The sequence below is a fragment of the Rhipicephalus microplus genome, chromosome 9 (genome assembly GCF_043290135.1).
Source record: "Rhipicephalus microplus isolate Deutch F79 chromosome 9, USDA_Rmic, whole genome shotgun sequence".
Lineage (NCBI taxonomy): Eukaryota > Metazoa > Arthropoda > Arachnida > Ixodida > Ixodidae > Rhipicephalus > Rhipicephalus microplus.
In genome coordinates, this window is record NC_134708.1 from 92,391,974 (window position 1) to 92,419,203 (window position 27,230).

The following is a 27,230-nucleotide window of genomic DNA, read 5'->3' on the forward strand; positions in this document are numbered from 1 at the left end:
ATATCAAACACATAAGGTGCAAGCGATTCAGGACTGCCGATGAAGATAACAGTATGAGCCCAGCAATGTGATACATCTACGTCACAATGTTGTATAAAAGACAGGAAAGTGATGCCTCTGCATTTTGTACTCACGAAACTGATGATCACTATAAACCCTCATGCTAGCTGCCCAGACGTATTACGAACAGTGAACTAAACCGTCATGCAAACAGAAGTTCTTGCAGCCATACTCGTCTTTATTTCCACTGATGTTACGGCAAACAGGGACGTAAAGCAGGTCAGTTGATAATTCAGGACATTTCAGTGTCTTTTGAATATTTGACGCATGACTGCTCATGAAGCGCAACCTAAGCATCCATCACGAATTGGTGATTCTTCCTGTTTTACAAATGTCCGTATCGGCTCCGTTAGGTGACCATTCAAGGCCTGGACAGTTCGGCCTTGACACGTGGACAAAATTGACATAAACCTTCGAACATATGACCACTTTTTACCGGTACACACGACACTTGCTAATTCTTTGTGCACAGATGTTTGATTTTGTCGCTGATATGTATGAGCTTTGAGTTAAAGTATTAACATTTTTAAAAAACAAGTACACCTAAAATATGCTTGATTACATTGACAAAAGACCGGCGTAATTATTTGATGTAATGTTTAACACGAGTAAATGTCGTATGCTTGTGAACCTTCCAAATACAGTTGATGTAATTTAAATAAGAAAATGATGACGTGTTCTGCCTACATCACTTGTGTGCCTTCGTGAAACCATGATTATCGACGCCGTCGTAGGCAGTTCGAGAATTTACTTTCTATTGTTGTGTTAAAATTATAAATAATAGCAAGGGTGATTCACTCGTTGTGCACGCTGCTTCTTCATGTGCACTGAGAGTGGACAGTGTTGACTAAGGGTTTTGTTTAGTGGCGAAGCTTCTTATGCAGTGGGCCGAGCGTCCGCGTTGTATATACTACTAGTAATAGTAGAAGTAGTATTAGTAGTAGTAGTAATTAGCTGAAGTATGTAGCCACTTCTCGTTTAGTCCTCGAAATGTCTGCTAAATGGTGTGACTGATAAATCATGAACATATGATAAAAAGCTGCGAGATTGCGGTGCTTGGAGCGTTCTTTTGTTGGATTGGCGGATGCACAGACTTACCTACAGACGGACAGACAGAGACGAACAGAGGCAAGCCTGGACGGACGGACAGACAGACAGAGATACACACAAATGGGTGGCCGGACGGACTTCTGAGTGACAGACGCACAAACAGATGGACGGAAAAACACACAAACTGAACGACTGACTGACTGACAGACGCACGGACGGACGGATAGAGACACACATATGCACGAACGGGTTGATGCACTGACTGAGTGATGGCTGCACGAACAGACAGACGGATTGAAAGACAGAGAGACGCACGTAGGGACGGATAGACAGACATATGCAATGATGGACAGACAGACAGACAGACAGACAGACAGACAGACAGACAGACAGACAAGCAGGCAGGCAGGGAGGCAGACAGACAGATGAACGGACGCATGGATGGATGGATAGACAGACAGACGCACTGATGAAAGGACGGATGCAAGGTTGTACAAATGCATTAACGGCAGCACGGACAGACGCACGGACCTATGGAGGGAAGACCGAATGAACCGACAGAAGCATGAACGCGCGGATGCACGGACGGACTGACGCACGCTTCGCCTAACTCATCATCATCAACTCCTTAGATATGCTGTGATTTTTTTAAAACACTTGTGAAATAACTCATAACTCATGAGAACTCATGCGTACGTGGATTATTATCTAGGAGTGTTACCTGACCGTTTCAACTGCGATTGCGATTCTTAATCGGGGCATGTGAAGCGTCTGTCGATGTCGGCGCACCGGCAGGTGGTATCTCTCCGCTGTCAGTCCCTCTTCAATAGCAGCAGCTGCGAGCGGGCGCGCTGATTCTCTCCCCTAGCAACCGGAGTTGGTGGTGCGGGCGTACTTATGGAGAGTGAGTAGAGAGAAGGAGCGTGCTCTGGCGAGGGAGGGCACTCGCATCGTGGGAGCTCAACGGAGCCAGCGGACCTCCTCCAAGGGCGAAAAGAGTGTAGAAGAAGGTGAACGTTACGACAATAAATTGGCAGATACCACGTTCAGTAAAAATCGATGATAAGCGAAGCACATATTAGAAAGTTTGATATGTCATTTTGAAATCAGCACAACGTTACGAGGTGGAGATAAATGATGACGTACATGATTTCTGTGTCATCATTATTTTGTTTAGATGTGTCTTTTACCTTCGTCATCTATTCACCACACGTGATACCAAATTTGGTATATGTTGAGCTAGCGAAATGCCCGCGAGCATGCTATGAGTCTGGTATATTATGTTCTTACATGACACGCGTCTCAGGATTATCATCACCTCAGGGGCGTCAGCGTAAGTAGGCGTTTGGTGCGTAGCAAAACCACGGACTCGGCTAACGGGGCAGTTACGACTCCCTCCCACGTCTAGCCGTGCGTGGCTCTGCCGTGCCCGGGGAAAAGGGGATCCTGGTGGTTGAGCCGACGCCGGGTGATTGGACCTTTAAGGCCCCCTAGCAGAGGCAACACACCATTTGGTCCCGGCTTCACGTAGACGGCAGCCCTGAGCTGACCCACTCAGGGTAAATCGGCAGTCGCCTCTTCCTGTCTCTCTCCTCTTACATCTTCGTCTTTTTCTCCTCTCTAAATCTGTCCTGTCTTCTTGTCTTTTCTGTTTACTTCATTGTTTCCTGGCGGCTAGGGTTAACCTTGTGTGGCTATCCTACCTAGGATAAACCATATTCAGGTATAGAAATGGCGTACTGCTGGCGTAGGGCAGACTTTATCACATGATCTGCCGCGTCCCCTTGTTGGGCTCCGTGGTGTGTGGTAGGCACCGCTTCCGAAGAAGTCATTTTTTCTTGGGACCTCAGAACCCTCCTTTAACCGATAGTGCCCTGAAAAGGGTACGCACCGATGCATCCTTTTTGTTTTTTACCCAAAACATTGAAAATTTCCTAAGATAACATGTTCTTCAGTGTGAAGAAATATCAACTAAAGCCAGAGCAATATCACCTTTTCTCGTGGCCAAGTGCTTAAAAGACACCATTGGGACCAGCTGTAAGGCCACAAAGATGACAAGTGGGGATATTCTCCTCGAAATAAAAGACACTGAACAGTACAACAAACTTTCACACCTCGTACCATTCGGCAATACCCGTGTATCAGCTACTGCACATCGTACTTTGAACACGTAGTATCTGATCAATACCTTATGTCACTAAGCGAAGAGGAACTCCTTGACAGATGGAAGTACCAAGCATAACACGTGTGCAGCGCCTAAAAAAGAGACGCAACAACACTGAAACCGCAAAAAAGCACCTAATACTTACTTTCTATCCAAGCATTCTACCCCAGACACTTGAAACCGGCTATGAAAAACTTCGTGTGCGTCCGTACGTGCCTAACTCGAGACGTTGCTTTAAATGCCAGCAATTCGGACACGGATCTCAGACCTGCCGACGTCAGCTTACTTGTGGTAAATGCGGCATAACTGGTCACTGTACTGATGAGTGCGAATATGATAAGGTTCATTGTGCAAACTGCAAAGGCGGCCATGCCGCATACTCCAGAGCGTGCCCAGCCTGGAAAAGAGAATAAAAATTTATCACCATAAATGTTAACGAAAATATAACGTCCCGTGAAGCCCGACAGCGAGTCTCACCTACTTTCTCACTAGGAACTTCCTTCGCTAAAGTGGTGCAATGAGGGGCGGCACCACAATGGCCCTTGGCGGCTACCTGGACCACGCCTGGCGAGTCCAGGTCAAAGCCACCTGCCCCTCCAGTGGCAGCAGCCAGCGCTGCCTCGCCCAAAGCCAACCAGTCCACACCGGTGGCCTCTACAAGCCCTGGCAGCAGCCAGAGCAATGAGGAGACAAAGGAGGCCCTAACAACCTACTGCCCGGTAGGGGCAAAGACTTCGTCGACTGAGGCGAAGTCTAAGCGACACACAGATGTGTCGCTTAGACACATCTGTGTCTAAGCGACACATCTCTCTCGAGCGGGTGTTCGAAAGAGCCTCCTGTGAGGCGCTGAACATCCGCTCTTTCGAGCGGGTGTTCAGCGCCTCACAGGAGGCTATGGACACCAATTCTAGCCAAACGGCGCCGGTAGCGCCAAAGAAGCAGCGACCTCTTGTCTACCACTTCAAAAAAAAAAAAACACCAATTACAGGGCCTCACAAAGGCTCTGTAAAATGAACCGATCTCAATCTTGTCTACACACAGCACTTTTTTTCCAATTCCTAATGGATAGAATCATACAGTGGTATGTTAGAGGGCTCCTCAGAAATCTAGATGATGTTCAAGAACTTCTCAGTAAGTTCAACCCAAAAGTGCTGTGTGTGCAAGAAACACACCTAACTCCCAAATACAGCAACTTTCTCCGCCAATACATTACTTTCCGGAAGGACCGTGAAGATGCTGCTGTATCATCCGGCGGAGTAGCCCTTATAGCTGATAGATGTGTGGCATGCCAGCAGATGAAGCTCCGGACAGCTCTTGAGGCAGTGACCATTCCAGCTGTACTTTTTAACAAAATCATCACCTTATGCTCTCTGTATATACCACCTCACCATCAGCTTAAAAGGCACGACTTGAAAACATTAGTAGATGAAGTCCTAAAGCCTTTTTTTTAATTTAGATGACTTTAACGCACACAATGCCCCGTGGGGCGATTGTCGCTGTGATGCCCAAGGACGTCTAATAGAGCAGCTTCTTTATTCGTCTAGGCTATGTCTCTTAAATACAAAGGAGCATGCGTATTTTAGCCTCGCAAACAATTCATACTCCTTGATAGATCTTAGCCTTTCGTCGCCATCACTTTTAGCCGATTTTCAATGGAATGTTTTTAAAAACCCTTATCGCAGTGACCACTTCCCGATCATTCTGAGCGTGCCATACAAAGGCCAGCTCTCTTCGCAGGTTCCGAGGTGGAAGCTTGACTCAGCTGATTAAGAACAGTACCAAACTCTTACCCACATGACATGGACTGAGTTGCTGCTCTGACCATTGATGACGCTGTAGCATATTTCACAGCTTTTATTCTTGATGCCACAACTAAGCGTATTATTGAAACAAGCGGAATGAGTACTACACGGCGAGTCCTTCTGTGGAATTATGCCTGTTGGAAAGCCCGGACGAATCAGAACAAAGTGTGGGCATTGCTCCGTGACTTTCCAACAGTAGAAAACTTGGAAAATTTTAAGCAGGTCAAATCGCAGGCAAGGAGAACGCGCAGACAAGCCAGACGAAAGAGTTGAATAAGGTTCATTACGAGCATAAACTCGTACACAGATGAAAGAAAAGTGTAAAACAAAGTCCAGAAAATTAAAGGCCCACAAACATATTCTGATCCATTAGTAAATACCGTCGGAGAAAGCTTGGAGGACCAAGTCAACTTTCTTGGTTGCCATTTTGAAAATATATCGAGCTCCCCACACTACTCTGACGCATTCCAAAAATACAAAGCACAGTTGGAAAAACAGAATCTAGAAAGAAAATCTAAAAAAATTGAGGCTTCTAATAAGCCCTTCTGCTTTGCGAAATTGCAAAGAGCACTGAACTGTTGCAACACAACGTGTCCAGGTCCTGACACTATAATGTATGAGATGCTGAAGCAACTACCCTCCGAAACACAAAAAATTCTCCTTTTCCTTTACAATCTTATCTGGTTTTCTGGTGTGATCCCCTCCTCTTGGAAGGAAGCTGTGATCATTCCGATTTTGAAGCAGGGTGAGGATTTGTTGTTTGCATTCAATTACAGGCTTAGAGCATTAACCAGTTGTATCTGTAAATACGTGAAGCCTTCATCCATAATCAGTTTTTTCTATCTGTATTCTTCGACATGGAAAAGGCCTATGATACAACGTGGAGCTTCGGGATATTGAGAGACCTCTCGCATATGGGTGTACGTGGTAATATGTTCAATATCATCGAAAGTTACCTGTCTGATCGCATATTCCGAGTTCGAGTGCGCAATGTCTTGTCCCGAACATTTGTACAGGAAACCTGAATTCCACAGGGTGGGGTACTGAGCTGCACGCTCTTTACTATAAAAATGAACTCTCTCCATCAGTACATTCTGCATGACATATTTTATTCCACATATGTTGATGACATCCAGATAGCTTTTCAACCGTGTTCCCTCAGCATCTATGAGCGACAGGTCCAGCTTGCTCTAAACAAAGTGTCCAAATAGGCTGATAAAAGTGGGTCCAAAGTCTACCCACGAAAAAGCACATGTGTCCTGTTCACACGGAAAAGAGGTTTATACCCTGATCCTCAGATTGTCATCAAAGGCTAACCTCTGCCCGTGAGCACAGAACATAAGCTCCTAGGTATAATCTTAGATGAAAAAATAGGATTTGTATCACACATCTAACATCTCAAAAATAAATGCATGAAAACAATGAATATCCTGAAGTTACTGTCGCACACGTTTTGGGGCAGCGACGGAAAGTGCCTCATAAATCTGTACAAAAGCCTGGTATGTTCACGTCTTCACTATGGGCAATAGTATATCATTCAGCCTCGCCAAGCACATTGAAGATTCTGGATCGTGTACATCGTCTGGGCATCCGCCTCTCTACAGGTGCTTATCGAATGAGCCCTGTAGAGAGCCTTTACGCTGAGTCGAGTGAGTGGTCACTCTCTCTGCAGAGGTCCTACATGTCTTTATCTATTATCTGAAAGTGAATGGCGATAAAGAACCCTCTACGCATTCCATAAGTAATGATCTGTCTAGTTGCGCACTTTTTGGAAACCGGCCCTCGATGAGGCAGCCTTACTCACTTTGCGTCAGGGGCCTAGCCAAGATAACAGGTGTGTCGCTTCTTGAACAGTGTCTCATGGCTCCTGCTGCACACCTACCGCCTTGGCAGTGGCAGGTGATAGGATGTGATGTATCCTTCGCCGAAGGGACGAAGCATGCACCTATTGCACATATACACACATAATTCATGAAACTTAGGCATAAATACGCTTGCCCTGAATTTTTTACGCATGCCTCCAAGTCTGACTTCTGTGTCCTTTGCAGCTGTAGGGCCATCCTTTTCAGCTTCCGGTATTCTGCACCCAAAAACAAGCATTTTCACCGCAGAAGTCATGCGCTATCTGTTGCTGCCAGCCATATCAAGGAAATAAAACTAGAGCGCGCGGTTATAGTCACGGACTCTCTGAGTGTTGTCACAGCTTTGAAAACAATGAAAAAACATAAAAATCCTGTGCTTGTATCGCTTTACTCGCTTTTATGTGCGATTTACGTACTCAAACGTCATGTTGTGCATTGCTGGGTGCCAGGGCACCACGAGATTGCCGGAAACGTGGCCGCGAACCAGCTTGCTGTATCAGTGCACGACAACGCTGCCACTAACCCATCTTTGACTGTCCCTGCACTTGACATGAAGCACTTCCTGAAACAAAGCCTTAGAGCATATTGGCCGCGCCTATTGGACAGGCAGACTGAAAATAAACTTCATATTATCAAACCGAAACTTGAAAACTGGCCACCGGTATCTGAATCATGCTACGGACAAGTAACACTTACCAGGCTACAAATAGGACACACACACAGCACACATTCATAACTCCTGTCTGGTGGTGAACAACCTAGCTGTGACAAATCTGGTGAACCACTTAATGTTCTCCACATCCTTGTTCAGTGCAGCGAGTTAGATGGTATCAGAAAAAAAAAACAATTTCTACTGCCCTATCGACAGCAGCTTCTACTGCACCCTTTTAGGTTTAGTGGTAGGGATGCAGTGAATAAACAAAAATCACTGATGGTATTCTTAAAAGAAATACATTGTTTTTAAACAATATTTCGAGATGACCCATAGCACGGCCTCCCTCCGGGGGTTGCTGTTGCGGTGGCCGCGGCTCTTGTGTTCAAGGCCACTGATGAGGCAAATGTGCCAAATAACATGTCAGTCCTAAAGTTTTGTTTATTCTTCTACTATGAGTATTTTCATTAGTCTATAGCTAGTCATTTCAACTCACTCACATTGTTTTATTATATTATGTTTTATCCGCCTTAAGGCGAGCAATTTTAGGCCCTTATACAGCCCCGTAGCATCATCTTAGTCATTTTTACATTCCAAATGATTGCCACTCCTCCATCTTTTTCATGGCGCTCTTTGGCCAAGACATGGCCCTTGCGCCGTTTAAACTTAAATATCATCATCATCGTCATCATCATCATCATCATCAGGATTATCATGTTTGCAGCAGCCATATATTTTCTCATCCATTGACGTCATAACACCCAATTTGGTATATGTGGAGATAGCACATCACGTACTAGTAAATTTCGCCTACGTGAAGCTAGTGAAACGGCCGCGAGCGAGTCATGAGTGTGGCATGTATTTATGTTGTTACATGACACGCATGTCGTGATTATCATGTTTGGGTGTCTCATTTACCAATGTCGTTCGTTAACGTCGCGTAATATCGAGTTTGGTACATGTGAAGCTAGCGAAACGCCCACGAGCGCATCATGAGCGTAGCATTTACTCATGTTCTTACATGACACGAATATCATGTTTATCATGTATGCACCAGTATAATACCTTCGTAATCAGTTCACGTCCCATAATACCAACTTTCGTTTAAGTGAAGCCAGCGAAACAACCGCCACTGCATCATGAGCGTGGCATGTAGTCACGTTGTTACATGACACGGCATTTCATGATTATCATGTTTGCACGAGTCATATACCTGCGTCATTCATTCCCGTACCGTAATACCAAATTTGGTATATGTGACACTAGCAAAACAGCCACGAGCGCATCATGAGCGCGGCTTGTAGTCATGTAGTTACATAACACCAATGTCATAATTTTTATGTTAGGATCTTTCGCTTGTGTTCGCCATGAAATGATACCATTCCATACCAGTTTTGCAACATGCCACGTGAACGAAGCCACTGCAAGAATTTCAGGACCATGAATTGTGAATCATGACATTCATGACATATATGTCATGATTTTCGAGTTATGACTAGTCAAATATGTTCATGTAGTCATGTTATGTTATACCAAGTTTGGTATTGATACCATTATCGAAACGTCCAGGAGAGCTAAGAGTCGTAGGCGGCTAGATAGATAGATAGATAGATAGATAGATAGATAGATAGATAGATAGATAGATAGATAGATAGATAGATAGATACATATATAGATAGATAGATAGATTGATAGATAGATGGATAGATAGATAGATAGATAGATAGATAGATAGATACGCTCAAAGTTGCCAAAGTTCGCTAAGAAATGCTGCGCATTTAAAACTAAGTTTAAAAGCTTCGCCAGAGTGGCAGCCCGGGTGGCGGTCACGAGAACTGATGGCGCTGCAGCCCGATTTCGCTCGCGCGACCCGGGGTGCGCGTATTGTGAAGAGAATTATTGATGGGAAGCGGTTACCGCAAATTGTGCACTGTATTCTCACGTCACTTCTCGGGCTATCCTTGACACGGCTTATTTTCTTGTACTGAAACAAGTTTGTCAGGTATGAGGCGTACCGAAAAAGAGCAGATTTATCTACAGTCAGTTACGCCAACTTGCCTTGCGCCAAGCACAACGACGATTACAATGGCGACTCTCCTGCACGCAACTTGTTCCCTTGTTTGTTTATTCATTTACCTTTTATTAACATGCTTACGCAGTGGCAGGGGCCGAGACGAATCCTGCTACAAGCAACCTAAAAACCTTATATATGTAATAATAATAATAATAATAATAATAATAATGTCACGCAGTTTATTCACGTACAGACCTACTGGAAGGCCGAGGAACGCCAGAAGAGCGAGGAACGCCAACAGGCCGAAAATACAAAACAAACGCAAGCTCGAGTCGCGCGTGCACCAACGCTGTGGCTTGCCGTTTCATGCTGCTTCGTCGTCGTTCGCATAGTTCCCTACATTGGCCCCCGGTGAATAGCGTAGCCAACCTGGCGACTTAAGGCGTAGTCACTATAGCGGGGTCGTAATACGGCTTCAGGCGACTCACATGCACAATTTCTCGGCCACGACGGCGTAAGTCATGAGACTGTGTCAGTGGCTCAATCTCATAATTGACGGGTGACGTACGGGCGAGAATGCCGTAGGGCCCGTGGTATCGTGCCAGTAATTTCGACGAAAGGCCAGGAATGCTCGGTGGAACCCAGAGCCAAACGAGAGCACCAGTCGTGAAAGTAGAGAGATGTCGGCCGGTGTCAAGCCGTAGCTTCTGGTGGCCTTGGTCCTCGGTTGTCAGAGAACGGGCCAATCGTCTGCAATCTTCTGCGTACCTGGCAACATCAGAAATTGCAGTGTACTCAGAGGAGTCGGGCGTGTATGGGAGGATAGTGTCCAGCGTGCACGATGGTTCGCGTCCGTACAACAGAAAGAAAGGGGAGAATCCTGTTGTCGCGTGCGTAGCGGTGTTATACGCATACATGACGAATGGAAGGACAGTGTCCCAATTAGTCTGGTCTGAAGCTGTGTACATCGTCAACATATCACTGAGAGTGCGATTAAATCGTTCTGTGAGACCATTCGTCTGCGGGTGATATGCTGTCGTCAGGCGATGAACCATGTTGCACTGAGCGAGCAACGCTTGAATGGCGTCGGACAAGAAAACACGCCCCCGGTCGCTCAAAAGTTCGCGAGGAGCACCATGGCGAAGAACAAAGTTGCGTAAGATGAAAAACGCAACTTCCCTTGCGGTTGCTGCGGGTAGTGCTGTTGTCTCCGCGTAACGCGTGAGGTGGTCCACGCCGACAATTATCCACCTATTTCCAGAAGACGACGTGGGAAGTGGTCCGTATAAGTCGATACCGACGCGGTCAAACGGACGCGCTGGACAAGGCAGAGGCTGAAGTGTACTGGCAGGGCGTTGAGGTGGGACTTTACGTCGCTGGCATGCAGTACAAGCACGTACGTACTTGCGGACAAATGTGTACATGCCGCGCCAGTAGTACCACTGACGTAGACGGTTGTATGTTTTGAGAGCGCCAGCGTGAGCGCTTTGCGGTTCGTTGTGGAAAGCAGTACAGATTTCCGAGCGCATGTGGTTGGGTATCACTAACAGCCACTTCCTACCTTCAGACGTGTAATTCCGCCGATAGAGTAGGTCGTCTCGAATAGCGAAATGTGTGGCTTGACGGCGGATAGATCTTGACACTAAATTAGCTAACGGATCAGTCAAAAAGGCGAGGAGTTGGGAAATCCACACATCTTTGCGTTGTTCCGATGCCATGTCTGTGAAGTCGATTGGTGTTATGACAGCTGAAGAAGGTGACGAGGAGGCTGGGTCAGCCGGTAGCGGCGAGCGGGATAGCGCATCAGCGTCGGAGTGCTTGCGGCCGGATCAGTATACAACACGAATGTCGTATTCCTGTAGGCGAAGCGCCCAACGACCAAGGCGCCCCGACGGGTCTTTGAGCGATGATAGCCAGCATAGAGCGTGGTGGTCCGTGACGACTTCGAAAGGGCGGCCATAAAGGTATGGGCGGAACTTCGTCAAAGCCCAGACAATTGCGAGGCACTCTTTCTCCGTGACGGAATAATTACACTCGGCTCTCTTGAGGGTTCGACTCGCGTAAGCGACCACGTATTCTTGGTACCCTGGTTTTCGTTGAGCCAATACAGCACCAAGACCGACACCACTGGCGTCGGTGTGGACCTAAGTAGGGGCATCAGGGTCAAAATGACGTAGTATTGGAGGTGATAATAATAACCGCCGAAGCGCGGTGAAGGATTCGTCGCACTCTTTTGACCAAGCAGAAATGCCTTTGGAAGTTGTCAACAGGTTGGTAAGAGGCGCGATGATGGAAGAGAAGTTGCGCACAAATCGACGAAAGTATGAGCACAGGCCGATAAAACTTTGAAGCGTCTTGATGGAATCGGGCTTCGGATAGTCGGCCACGGCGCGGAGTTTCGCCGGATCCGGGAGAACACCCTCTTTGCAGATGACGTGACCCAGTATAGTGAGCTGACGTGCGGCAAAGTGGCACTTCTTGATGTTACGTTGAAGGCCAGCAGAGGTGAGGCACGTGAGAATAGCACGAAGACGAACAAGGTGAGTGGAAAAGTCGCGAGAAAAAACGACGACATCGTCTAGGTAGCAAAGGCACGTGTTCCACTTGTAGCCGCGAAGAATGGTGTCCATCATCCGTTCGAAGGTAGCTGGGGCGTTGCAGAGTCCAAACGGCATGACGTTAAACTCATACAGCTCATCAGGTGTTACAAATGCAGTCTTCGATCGGTCAGGATCAGCCATTGGAACTTGCCATTATCCTGAGCGTAAATCTAAGGAGGAGAAATATTCTGCCCCTTGCAAGCAATCGAGAGCGTCGTCGATACGTGGCAACGGGTACACATCCTTCCGAGTTATCTTATTGAGCCGGCGGTAGTCGACACAGAATCGGATAGACCCATTCTTTTTGCGCACAAGTACAACAGGGGACGACCAAGGGCTCTGCGATGGCTGGATGACACCACGCTTGAACATATCGTCGACTTGTTCGTTGATAATACGGCGCTCTTCCGCTGAAACTCGATATGGTCGTTGGCGTAAGGGAGCATGAGTACCGGTGTCAATGTGGTGCGTGATGTTCGCTGTGCGACCCAAAGATGGTTGAGCACAATCGAAGACAGAACGGAACTCTCGAAGAAGGGACAAGAGTTCGCTTCTTTGTGTCGGCGATAGCTCAGCGGCAACAGAGGGCTGGAATGAGTCTGGCGCGGGCACTGTGGCCACAGGTGGCGTCATAGCATTGAGCTGGAGGTGAGGTGCGTGTTCGGCGAACTCTAGAGGGCGCAAGAGGTCAACGTCTTGTATGTTACCCAAACATTCTCCGCGAAGTAAGGTAACTGGCGACGATAGCGAGTTCGCTACGAGCATGGCGGTAGCACCGGATTCCACGGTGAGTACGGCAAAGGGCAGGTGTAGGCTATGGCGGCGGGTAAATACGTCAGACGGAGTGAACAAAACAGTTCCGGCAGGAGCGGCCGTACAGGTCAGGGCTACAAGGGCGGATGTTCTTGGTGCTATTTCCGTGTCTGCAACAACGACAAGTTTGTAAGCTTCAGAAAGAGAATCCACCAAACAAGAGGTTGGCAGCGGTGTAAGGGCAACTTCTGCACGTGAGCAATCTATGATGGCCCAATGACGCGAAAGAAAGTCCCATCCAAGAATGACTTCGTGGGAGCAGGATGCCAGCACAAAAAATTCAATGGCATAAAGTTCACCTTGGATAAGTACAAGTGCAGTGCACACAGCTGTAGGTTCTATGCACTGCGAGTTGGCCGTGTGGAGCATCAGGCCCGAAAGAGGCGTCGTCACCTTTTTCAACTTGCGGCATAAGGGCTCACAGATTATGGAAACGGCGGCCCCTGTGTCGATAAGCGCTTGTGCGGCGGTCCCCTCAACATTGACGTAAATAACGTTTTGCGGCGAGAAAGATGGAGGCCTTAAGCAGTTCGAATTGTATGCAGCTGTTGCCTCCGGAGCTGCAGCGATCAGTTTCCCTCTTCCGTAGCAGGTCGGCGACGCATAGGTGACAGGGAGCGTCGTCGTGGCGATGGTGACCGATGGTTTGCGTAGGGTCGAGGACCGTCAGTGGTGTACCTTGATGGCGTCCTAGACGACGACGCCATTGGCCGGCCCACGGCGTCGACTGGAGGGGGATCTCGGCGACAGTGGCGGGCGACGTGTCCAGCGATACCACAGGCGAAACAGATGGGCCTATTATCTGGCGTCCTCCAAGCGTCTGAGCGACGGTAAAATGGAGCTGGAGATCTCGCGTAGGGATACGGTGCCGCAATTGGGGTTGTAGGCACGACATAGGGTGGCGTGGCAGGTTGAGCATACGGCATACGCTGTTGCGTAGGCCGAGCAGCGACGGCGGCGTACGTGAGAGGCGTTGTGACTGGTGGTTTCTGATGCACCGGCGGAAGGGCTTCAGCGACTTGGGTCCGAATGACGTGCTGGAGGTCCGGTGCCAAAGCTTGCGTGGGCTCATGTGTCAGTGGCAGCAGTGACAGCTGGCGCGCTACCTCTTCGCGGACAAAGTCCTTGATTGTCGAAAGCAGCGGCTGCTGGTCGGTAGGATGGGCAGCTAGGTGCAAGCTTGCGAGCGTGTCTGGCGTCGTGAGGGCTTGACGAGGAATTGCGCGCTGCCTACGCAATTCATCGAAGGTTTGACAGAGGGAAACGAGGACAGCAATGGTGGGGGGATTTCTCGCGAGCAACATCTGAAAGGCGCCGTCGTCAATGCCTTTCAATATGTGCCTGATTTTTTCTTCCTCAGGCATGGTAGAGTTGATGCGGTTGCATAGATGCAACACATCTTCAATGTAGCCCGTGTAGGTCTCGCCTGGTTGCTGCGCACGGTGACGTAAACGGTGCTCGGCTTGAAGCTTGCGTGCCGCAGGTCGTCCAAAGACGTCCGTAATAGCCGTCTTGAATGCAGACCACGTAGTAATGTCAGCTGCGTGGTTATTAAACCACAGTTGCGCGGTGTCCGCAAGGTAGAATGTGACGTAGCCAAGCTTACTTGGGTCGTCCCATTTGTTACTTGCGCCGACTTTGTCGTACCTCGCCAACCAATCTTAGACGTCCGACTCAGTGGAGCCCGTGAATATAGGAGGGTCTCGTTGAGGATACACGGCACCGCAAGTGACATGGACGGTCGAAGGTCCCACCTGGAGAGGCGTCTCGGTGGCCATGTTCGTGTCACGTAGAGGGGAAAGCTTATGGGAGCGAAGTTCCAGGTTTGTACGGGAGTACCCAGCACCTACACCAGATGTCACGCAGTTTATTCACGTACAGACCTACTGGAAGGCCGAGGAACGCCAGAAGAGCGAGGAACGCCAACAGGCCGAAAATACAAAACAAACGCAAGCTCGAGTCGCGCGTGCACCAACGCTGTGGCTTGCCGTTTCATGCTGATTCGTCGTCGTTCGCATAGTTTCCTACAATAATAATAATAATAATAATAATAATAATAATAATAATAATAATAATAATATTATTGATAGAATCATAATATTATTAATAATAATATAAGTAATAGTCACAGCATCAGCAGTTGTAGTAGTAGATGTAATAGTAGTAGTAGTAATATTAGTAATATTACTATTATAACATGCGGCAGCAATTGGCGGACATAGATGAGGTAACGCCATCATGTATTTATTGTATGCGAAAATTGACAACAGTTACAAACACAGCATTTCCGAAATTTGAACGACGCTTCAGCTTTACGTTCAAGAGCAGAGCGCGATAGCGTAGTGTGGCCCTGTGCGAATCGCCTTTTCAATTACTGCCCTAGCTTCGGGAACGAGCGATTGTGCGTGCAACACTGGGCTTTTAAACTTGCCATAGAATGTCTATATAAAGCACGATTGTTAAGTGCCGACTTTTTTACGTCCTCTACGCGTACGTAAGGCAGCACGCGGACATCTTTGAGCGCTCTGTATAGGGTAGGTATTTAAAACACCCACTCGTTGGGCATTTCATAAGTTTTTACGCCTGGCGTAATTCTACGCATCTACCACTTGATATGATACTACGTGCGTTAATGAGATTCTTTCTGCTAAATGACCGAAAGAAGTGTAAGCGTAATAAAGCCTGACTTTTTTTGGTTAGACACAATATCAGGGAATTTCTATCACAAGATATTCATATTGTTTTTTTTATTCAGCGTTGACAATTGGCGCGTCCATGCCTCTGTGGTAGAACACCTGATTGAACGAAGAGAGTCTTGGCTCGATTCGTACACGTAGTGAAGTTCTTTTATATTTGTTTTACCAGTAATTTTTTTTTATTTTTTGTCACAAACAAGTATTTTATTTCTTGCGCACAAGCGGAAACACCGACCTCGGAACTTTTGCGAAACAATCTCTTTAACGCTACCACCTTAAGATAGTATAAGCTGCATACATATTTTAAATATAAGTATAGGTGAAGAGATAGTTCATCCGACTACGTAATTTGATAGCATGGCCAAGACACACACTAAAAGGTAGTTGTAAACTTTATCGAAATTACCACAGAAATGTTTGCAGATTAGCGGATCAAGCTTAGATCATGTTATTACAAATAGCCAAGCTTTTGGATTCCTCGTGGTCAGATAAACGATTTGCATGTCATAATTTGTTCTTAATATAATCCAATTATTGTTGACCGTGAGAAACCTCCAAAAGAGTCTGATGCCATACAAAAGGTGAGAGCAAGCTTTACTTGGCAAAAATAGAAGGTTCACTGCCAAGTACAAAGTATATGACGTTTAAGGGACCATTTTTACGACAGGTACTGCACTGCCAGTGGCGCGAGCCAAAAGCAATATTGTTGAGTTTCCTGTCGACGGGACAGCGTTCGAACTTGTGCTTTCCATCACATCCATGGCCTCGGATGTGGCCCGTCGGCTGATTCTGGGGGTCACAAGCCACACAAAATGTTTCAGGGTGGTGCCGCCGGAATGTTTCCGGTGCTAATGTGCAGAAGGCGCCGGTAAAAAAGGTCCATTTGAGAATGATTACGTGGTAACGAATCATATAGTTTCCCTAAATGAACTAGAGGGGACTCTGGTGGTGCGATCGTTTCGTGACCATTGGAATGATGGGTAGTACACGGATTTTTTTAGGCTTCGTACTCACGGTCACAACGTAGTTTATTTAGACGTTTCAGCCTAGAGTCTGGCCTTCATCAGAATTGCTGAAGGCAAGGATCAATCTTGTAGAAGGCCAGACTCTAGGTCATAATGTCAAAATAAACCACTTTGTGACCACTAATGGAGGATGTACTTGACTACTTGCAACGCTACAGCCACTCGACCACCATGCCTTCCTATATATATATATATATATATATATATATATATATATATATATATATATATATATATATATATATATATATATATATATATATATATATATATATATACATATATGTATATATATATATATATATATATATATATATATATATATATATATATGTGTGTGTGTGTGTGTGTGTGTGTGTGTGTGTGTGTGTGTGTGTGTGTGTGTGTGTGTGTGTGTAGTATTTTGGTTTCAATTATTTCAGTTCCTGAACCAGAGGGAGCCAATATGGACATCCAAAACAACTCGCAGAAGGGTTATCAAATGCGAGGTAGATGAAGTTCTGACCGTCTCACCGTTGTCCATATCATTATCTAGATGTGCCTTAATCGGAGGAAGCAGGTTAGTTTTTGTGCGCCCGCTACCTACCTTCACCTTCAGCTGAACTCTCATCTCTCTTATTCGCAGATCCGACTTTACAGTATTTGGAGTGCTTGATACAGAGCACAAAGAGCGGATGACTGTATTTTACAGAGGTAACGATAATGTGCTTGTGCAAAGTAATCAAGCACGATTTTACTGATATTTTATTCTTATCCAGTAACGGGTATTAAACTATGTACGAGAATTCACATTTAGTATCGCTGAATCATATCCCAATTAGTTCTTCTGAAATCGAGTATTTGGAATGATGTGGGTAGTAACTCTTTCATAGCAGATGCTGCCACAGGGCCATTTACGTCTTTACAGACCATATAATACCCATTCTTGTACTTGAGGCATCGCCTTTATAAAGTTGCGATCGTGCAGCCTGAGGTGTTTGCTATTTTACCAAACGAAAAACGTCCAACAAGGACGCATCCGGTATCTTCAAATGACAGTCTTACACAGTCGTCATTGTAAAGTTAAATTAACGAATTGGTTTTGTTACGCGACCAAGGACATCAATCGAGAGACTCTTTGTCCCGGGGATGTGTCATAAGGTAATCACTCGGTAAGCATGCTCTTCCACAATCCCGTAAGCAGAGTCTAACGCAACACTGCTGTAAATAAAGATCTTTATTGCAAAATTGATTCATCCACACTTAAGATAGTTTGAGCTTACGCCACCGTCGCGGCGCAGTCATGCGTCAATTTGTGGTGAAGATCTTCCGAAAAAATCGAATATACTGGTGTTTATGATGACTATTTGGAACAATAGAGTGTCCTAAACTCATCGCTGCTCGCAAAAGGTGACCCTAAGGGATCAGAATACGTCGCTGAACCTAACTAATATAGGCTTATAACACATGAAACGGATCGAAATAGCTTTTTTGTGTAGATAAGGTTTTGTGTTTTGCCCTTGAGCTATAGCAAAAGCAACAAATGATGTTTAGAGTTCTGCTTGTTTTAGACAAATAATATAATGAATTAATTAGTAAGTGCGCTTTCGAAGGCTCCATAAACTTGCTAGATGAAAAGACTTTCCGAGAACATGTAGTACTACCTAATTCTAAATAGCGTGTCCACAGCTGAGTTTATTGTGAGCTAGCCGCGCAGTGTGCTGCAATGTCTTAATATTGAGCGCCCACACTCTAGTTCAAACTCTGCTTGATTCGAATAAATTGATAGCGCTAACGGTCCCCTCCGAAGCAGCTTTCAGCGAGATTTATTATTGCGTTGGAAACAAGTACAATCGCACATGGTCATGCTTACTAGTCGTCACACTTAAAAACGAAGACATTATTAACAAAATTTGCCAACATAGTGTTTAAGTTTAGAACGTAGTTTAGCTAGGTGTTCTCGACGGCAAAGTGCTTGAGTGATTGATACATGTTCAAATAAACCAATGTATTGAACTGGCAGTGAAACTGCTAATTACAGAGGAAAGCACGTTCCTGGTACACTTAAGACGTGCACGATGCGTGTCAAAAGTCGTGCATGGTCAAGTACAGTAGTTGCTGCGACCTCCCTTATGCTGTAGGTGATTTGACGAAAACTGTTCCAAATAGGCAGCTTATATATTTTCTCCAGTTTTTAATATGAGTTGCAGCGTGCCGGATACAGTTAAAGCAACACTAGACCTGAACAATGACATTTAAAAGGGTAAAATCGGTTTTCATACTACCCCTAGCTCATGGAGTTTCTTTCAACAACTTTTTATCATTGTCGGTGCCTACTTGAAGTGCTGCCGCGGTTTTTAGGTCATGAAGCTTGCAACTAGTATTGAGCGCGACTATACTCGCCCCATATTTTGGTTCAGAGCGAAGCGTTATGGTGCGGACGATTTTGTTGCGTACATATAACAAGTCACGCCGACTACCCTGCTATACTCTGAGGCTATACTCCTACAAAGAGGGCGCCTCAGGTACGAACGGATATGTTTGTTTTATTCCGAAAGAAAGTGCGCTATGTTGTGCCGTTTGTCAATGCCATGAGCAGTGTGCTTTAGCATGGTGCTGCAGTCAACCACAGCCATGGGACCCAAGTGAAACAATCCTAATTTTATGTGGACTACGTAATACGAAGATATCAGAGCACCCACAAAATAATACGCGATTAGCACGTCAACTAGTGGACATCTACAGACAAACGATTAATAATAAAGAAAGAAGAATGAACACTAATAATTAGGCAACTTTAACTGAAGTCAGCCGAGCACCTAAAAGCGTTAGCCTGTACTAGCAAATGCGAAACACCTCTGCAAACGCATCAGACAGTAGCCGATGGTTATCCCATGTTGGGGAACAGTTAAGTGGCGCGACCAAGTATCTTTAAGCGACAGTTACAATCAGTCTACAGAAGATGACATGCTACACACTGTAACGTCTGCTATCATCTGATAGCCAGTATCATCTGAGAGCTTGTGTTGTTCATTGCAATTGAATAGCCTGTTGGACGCGCATCTCTATTTCTGTGCAGTGTTTATTGGCGAAAGCACCATATTTACTTCCCGTCGCATACATCTTACTTCTCCAAAATCCTTATTGTAACACTGGGACCAACCCCCATTTATTTATTGGACTTTTGCAATGCTTTTTACTCAGGCATGCCCCTCTGCCTAAATTTTATTGATAAGTGTTTAAGTAATACTGAATTAGCCATTCTTATGATAGTTTTTAAATATACCTAATAAGCCATTCTTGTCATAGTGTTTAAGTATCACCTTCAAGAGCGGCATCTCTGCGTGTAGGTCTAACCCAGTTTATTTTTTTTAAGTTAAGTGTAATAGTGAATGACTCCTGCTTTCTGCACTCAGCTAAAGGACTAACGGCTGAACACTCGAGCCCGATAACGAACAATGACTTACCAAGTTCGCTCTTTATTCTTGACACTTCTGAAGATTTAAGCTGTCTACTAGAACAAAGCCCTAAGCCTTTCGGTTTCGTCATATTGTACAAAGGTTTGTCCAATGATGTTACAAATATGAACTTTCTTCTGTCATTTGTGCACTTTTTATAGGCCTAAGAAAAAATTCATCATACTTTAATCGTTTCTTTTCTTCCTTTTTCAGACACCTTCAAAAGAACTGAAACTTTACTGTTCATGGCAGTTGACCAATCTTGCGCCGTCATTAAGGTCCAGTCGCTAATATTTTGTACGTGTTCTGAGTTCATTCTTACGCTTTAACACAGAATTGACAACTCTGTGTAGCAGATTGCAACTTGAAAAAAAAATACAAACTCCACCTCTGGCCATCACTGTCCCACTCAGAGAAAAACTACCTAAGCATTGAAACTAATCATAATGCCTCATTTCAGTGGCGCTGATCATTTTTTGTGTGTTTCTGCAAATTAATGTTTCTATACAGACATTCCTTTCTCTCAAAGATATCTCTTTTGTGTCGCCATTTTTTGAAAATTTTGTACGTATATAGGTACAAATGTTTCTGGGTTTGTTTTAGTGGGGCGTTTTAAGGAATGAATGGGGACGGTTCTGTTTCCTAGACAGTGGTCACTACCGAGATTTCCATGTGTGTTCAGCCAGTCGGCATGATTTGTGTTGCGTGTAATTGAAGTCTGGGAAACTATCTCATTGTATGGTTGAGTGGCAAGGCCTCCACACGTTGGGCTGTCAGCATCAGAGCGGAGGGCAAATACAAGTGTTGAAAGAAGTTCCGTCAAATTTGCTCCGCGCGTGTCGTGTCGCGGGTACCGTCATAGCCTGCTCAAGGCATTCAAGTCATCGACCACCGGGAGCGGGTCCTCTACCAGCCACCTGCATTGCTCGAGTGAACACTTCGCTGAATAAGATGTTCTTAAGCTTTTGGGCTCATTGAATGTTTAATGTATGTAAATGTGTGTCACATTGCTTTATTGGCAACGCAGACACAAGCGAGTGAAAAAAAAGTAGTGATGGGGAGAGTTTGACCTAAAGCATTGTGTATTGGTAGTGAACGTGTTTGCGAGCTGTGCTGAATTTGTTATTAAGAAATATGGCAGGCCAACTGTTTGGCCAATTCAGGAAGAGGATTAGAGCAAGAGACAAAAGAAACAAAAGAAAAGAAAGATAAACATGCGAAAACAATGCCACGCATAAAGCACATAATGCATTATGCATGGAGAAAATTTCAATAGGAGAAAATTTCGATCAGTCACTGTTCGTGGGAAAAACAGTCTTTATTAGCGCTTGTTCGAGCGAAGATCAGCGCAAGCAAACGTTTATGATTCTGACTTGGTTTTCTCGTCTTGTATCTACATACCAAAGACGGCAAGGACATAGTTTTGCAACAAGTATTTTGCGCAGTATTTTATTATTATGTGCGATTTAACGTCCCAAAACCACCATATGATTATGAGACATGCCGTAGTAAACGGCTCCAGAAATCTCGACCACCTGGCTTTCTTGAACGTGCACCCAAATTTGAGTACACGGGCCTACAGCGTTTTCTCCGCCATTGAAAACGCAATCGACGCAGCCAGGATTTGATCCCGCGACTTGCGGGTCATCAGCAGAGTACCTTAGCCCCTAGACCACCGTGGTGGGGCTATTGTGTGGTAGTACAACACGGATAATTTACCTGCACGCCGACTGTCCGTATTTGGTTTTGTGGCATTAGTGAGGATGAGGACTCTAGCCTCGTATATACTTCGTATACAAATCTCGCAGATTTTTCTTTACTCGCTCAGGTTTTTGAATGTCTCTTGTTATGCGGGTGCTAGACTTCAGCAACATATTCTAATATAGATCCTACTATTAAAAAGTAAGCTAATATTTGATTCTTTTATGCCCACGTTTATTTAGGCTTCCTTTTAATGAACTACAGTTTATTCAATATGATTTACACATATTTTAGAAATGTGTAGTCCATCCATTATAGTTTATTGTTAAGAACAACTCCAATACACTCCTAGTTTTTACATTATATACCCCTTTTTTAAGTTTATAAGCAAATTGAAAGGGGTGAGTGGTTTATGTTACACGCAAAAGTACCATTTATTTCCACATTTAGCTGCATTCCCGATTTGAGCGTCAGTCAGACAATGCTGTAAGACCAGGGTGTCACAGGAAGTTATGGGGGCCAAAGAAACCTAAATGTTTGCAAGTAGAACGTGGCAGCGTAAAGCACAAGACCACGTTACTTGGTGAAACAATGATGAGGCCTTTGCCCTGCAGTGGGCGTAGTAAGGCTGGTGTTGATCTCTAGAACTCTTAATGATCATCATGTGGGACAATTTTTTCTAAACGTAACCCCAAAATTTGCGTATATCCAATTAACAACATCTGGAGAATTAACATAAATTATACCATTAGCACAAATTAGAAACAATAAAGGCCCTAACACCGTGCCCTTTGGACTTCGTGCAGTGACCAGGCAGGTACTAGAACTGCAGCTTCGGACATCAACAAGCTGCTTTCTGTTTATTACATAAGAATAAATCCAATGTTTATGAGCGTTAGGCAGTCCACAGACGGCCAGTTCATACAATTTTTTTGTTGTTTGACCCCAATCAAATCCAGGAACGTCACATCTAGGTGACTGGATGAATCAAATACATGTTTAAATCATGCACGATTCTTACTAGTTGAGTCACTGTAGATAGTGCATTTATATCCGTTCTGAATAGGTGACAGTTCATTGTGAGCTTTCAAAAACTGGTGTATAAAACCAGCGGCTTCTTCCAAAAGTTCAAAACATGTGTTAGTAATAAATGAAGGTTGCTAGTTGGAATCTAAGGCACTGTCTCCTTTGTAGTGTAGCAGCACAACGCGGGCCATGCGTCAGTCTGCCGGTATTTCTCCTGTGTTAGGCAATCATTGAAAAAAAATGTTGAGAAATAAAGCAAGCATTTATCTGACAATTCAGATCATTATCAATATTTTTGTTTTGGTTGTTCGAATGTGGAGTTGTTCATTCGCTTCGATTTCTTACTCTTCTAATCTTTCGCTTGGCTTGCATAATTTCTCAACTTATCCACACAACTTTTCACTGGCGTCTAACAGATTTTAACGGTACAAAGTTTGAGTGCGGTGCTTTTCGATATCTTGAAATGATTTCCAGGAAAGTTCAACATCAGTATCAATATTTTCAAGATATGTATCTAGGTAATCTATGACTGTTAAATAATTGACTCGCTAAAGTCTTTTTTCTTCTTGCAAGTTTAGAATTTTCATGCGTCTCTCCTGAAACTTCCTTGCAAAATTATATGAGGTTGTTGTTAGATGTACCCGGCTCAGCCACCGCTGTACAAATATTTTGCCCAGGAGCTCTATGTCCAGGATGTACGAGATGTTATTATTCCGCCCGTAGATGTCATGGTGAAATCCACGATACAACAAAATTTCCCAAACAGTTTGCGATGGTGAAGCGGCAGGAGAGGTCCTGAAGTACGGAGACGCCAGCAGCCCAGTTGGTCTACGAGCTCCAGAAGAAAGCGCAGGAAGTTGTGACAGTTTCAGTATGATGTGACCTCAAACTCATGTGAGCTGGCTACACCCAACATGGTATTGATTGCGCACAATCTGGACACAATCTGAAGAAAGATCGCCAAATTCGATCGACGCGATTTTGTGGGAACTCGCCACTGCACTTTCTGGTGATGCGCACGCGAAGTCAGTGGTGGGTGTATTCGGAGAGCTTAGAACGGGGGGAACCGATACAATACGCAGTCAGGTGTTGTCGCAGCAGGAAGCGTGAACGGCATTCCCGGGCAACAGTAAGTCGTGCACTGTTTTGAATGATCAGTGGTGAACCTACCTATGGGCTATTGAGAAGGCTTGAATGCCGTCCTCAAAAGGTGGCATATGTGCTCCCTGCAGTAGGAGAGTCATCGGCTTTGTGACTGCTGTGCCGTGCGCGGCTTTAGCTAGAAGACAAGCCCACACCAGCGGTGACCCAAGGGGCGCACTTACTGTTCGCTGGCCGTTGACAGCATCATTGTAATCAAGAAGGCTCACACACAGCCTTTGCTGGCTGACCCGGCAGTTCTTTATCTTCCTTCGTGCTCCTCTGCTTCGCAGTATATATATATATATATATATATATATATATATATATATATATATATATATATATATATATATAATATATATATATATATTGGCACCGTTGATTAAGAGGAACGGTTATTGACAGATAAGGAAGATGACGTCCAATGAATCCTTACACTAAATTCCCCCGTCGACGGAAGTGGCCAGCCTGGCCGCGAATTACGCAGGGGAACGCATACGATAGGGCTTGACACGCGAAACGTGCACAATCTCTGTCCCGCGGCAGCGTTGGTCAGTGGGGACATGAACAGGTGTGACAAGGTAGTTCACCGGTGAGGTCTGTTCCACAACTTTGTAGGGACCAAGATAGCGTGACTCAAGCTTCTCGCATAAGCCAGGCGTTCGCGCAGGAGTCCACAGAAGTACATAGTCGCCAGGGCGGTAGAGAACGACGCGGTGAGTGGCATCGTAACGATGTTTGCAATCTTCTCAGCTAGCTTCGGTGTTAACACGGGCAAGACGACGGCATCGAGCAACACGGGACAGAAACTGGTCGCAAACGAATAGTGAAGAGTTGACGGGGCCAGAAAAGAATGAAACGTCGAGTGGTGATGTCGGTTGGCGTCTGTATACTAGGAAAAATGGAGAATAGCTTGTGGTTCGTTGAACTGATGTATTATACGAATACGTGACAAAGGGAAGTATGGCATCCCAATTGCAATGGTCCGGTCGGATATACATGGACAGCATGTCACACAGCGTGCAATGAAATCTTTCCGTTAAGCCATTTGTTTGCGGGTGATAGCTAGATGTTGTTTTATGAGCTGTTTTTGATGCTTTAAGAACTTCACTGAGCGTGCTTGAAAGAAATGCCTTGCCCCGGTCGCTCAAAGAACACGAGGGGCTCCGTGACGTAGGTAAATAGCATTGAAGAAGAAAGGTACTACTTCCGAAGCAGTTACTGAAGTGATCGAGGCCGTCTCAGCGTACCGGGTCAAGTGATCAACGGTGGTGACGATCCATTTCTTGCCATCTGATGTAGTTGGGAGGGACCCGAAGAGGTCAATTCCGACGACAGAGAACGGCTGTGATGGACAAGAAAGTGGTTGTAGGGTTCCTACTGGAGCAGTTGCGGGCCGCTTGCGGTGTTGGCAAAGTGCGCACGAGGCAATATATTTACCTACCGTCGTGGAAAGACCTGGCCAGAATAATTGACTGCGGATGCGCTCGTATGTTTTGTAGTAACCCAAGTGTCCTGACGTCGGGTCGTCGTGGGAAGCGCGCCGAACTTCAGTGCGTAGTGCGCGTGGTACGACGGGAATCCATTGGTGGCCTTCCGGGTGGAAAATGTATCGATATAGCACATCATCCTCCAACTTGAATAGTCGGAGTTGTTTCCGGAGCCTGGCATTAGGGGAAGATGAAGCGCCGGTAAGCCGACCGATGATGTCAGTGCAGTAAGAATCGGCTCGCTGATGAGTAGTAAGTACTGACGGACGGGTGGATCGGTTAGGCTTGCTTTTGTGCCATGGTGCTCTGCTGGCGTAAGCGACGTCCCGAACGGAGCTCCAGGAGCTGGCTTTGGATGGAGAGAGGTCGAAGAGATCGGGAAGCACCTTCCACCACTTAAAATACAACGGTTAGGCTGACACTTTATTCAAGCAACAGCAAGATGGCGCCGATGATGAAGAGGAACGTGGTGAAGACTGATTGATTGATTTGTGGGGTTTAACATCCCAAAACCACGATATGATTATGAGAGACGCCGTAGTGGAGGGCTCCGGAAATTTTGACAACCTGGGGTTCTTTAACATGCACGCAAATCTGAGCACACTGGCCTACAACATTTCCGCCTCCATACGTGTTGAAGACTGATGATGGTTATTGACAGATGAGGAAGATGGCGTCCAATGAATATATATATATATATATATATATATATATATATATAAATATATATATATGTGTGTGTGTGTGTGTGTGTGTGTGTGAAAACTAAAAGCATTGAGAATTGAATTTAGCATACATTTCTTTTTCTCTTTTATTTCTAACAAGGGGACATGGTCTACTACGATCTTCGCATAAGGAATTCTGCTCTTCACACAAGAGTTCATCCAGCCTGTCAAACATACTTTAGTCGCGTCATTGGGACCCGACGCGCTATCAGCGTGTTCACTCCTCAATGTCCAGAGCTACTCAGGCAAGGGAAATAAAAGTATGAAACGTTTCACCTGCGTGTTTCAAGTTCTTCCTAAATTCAAATAAATGACCCTCACAATCGCCTCAGCGAAAACTGTCAATTTATGTAGGGGAGTTCAGTGCGTCATTCGACTGCGGTTTTCTGTAGAAAAAAAATGTGCCCACTGTAGCGACAATAATATTAGAACGACATTTTTAACAGGGCACATAGTAGCTTGCCACATTACACACTATAATCTATATTCATTCTAGCAGGCTCAATCTCATAAGATAACTATGGTTGCGCTGGTGATGATTGGCTACGCTATCGCTGAATCCTGCGATATCTCGCGGCGCATATTATGCACATATATACATCATTTTTGTCAGCACAGTATATCTACCCACGTTGCTTTTCGGTCCGTTGCAGTGTTCATCAGATCTGGCAGATAGCATGCACGGGCACCTTTCGTTAATGCCGGACATGATAAAGTGAGGAACGTTTCGCCACCAGAAGTCTATCAATACGGCCTGCCTCGACGTTGCTGAAAAGATGATCTTAAGAAGCCGCCGTCCACATTGCTCCTATCGAATTCGACAACAAGTTAATCAAACAGCCTTTGTTCCTGCATGGTTGTGAACAATGTTATATTGCCTTGAATGTCACCGTATCTTTGTTTCTAAGCCTTTCAAACACCAATCGCGAAGGCCACATTCCGTGTCAACTTGTGTGAAAATTGTGTGAAA

General features: G+C 45.3%; 1 protein-coding gene across 1 annotated transcript; it reads left to right on the plus strand.

The window, feature by feature from the left end:
- On the plus strand, nt 1–26,535 carry LOC142771400 (uncharacterized). The gene is made up of 5 exons (XM_075872879.1): nt 1–279; nt 17,161–17,297; nt 17,364–17,431; nt 20,389–20,472; nt 26,361–26,535. The coding sequence occupies exons 1-5, from the start codon at nt 205–207 to the stop codon at nt 26,516–26,518; spliced, it is 522 nt and encodes a 173-aa protein (XP_075728994.1). The 5' UTR covers nt 1–204; the 3' UTR covers nt 26,519–26,535.
- Nucleotides 26,536–27,230: the final 695 nt, after the last annotated feature.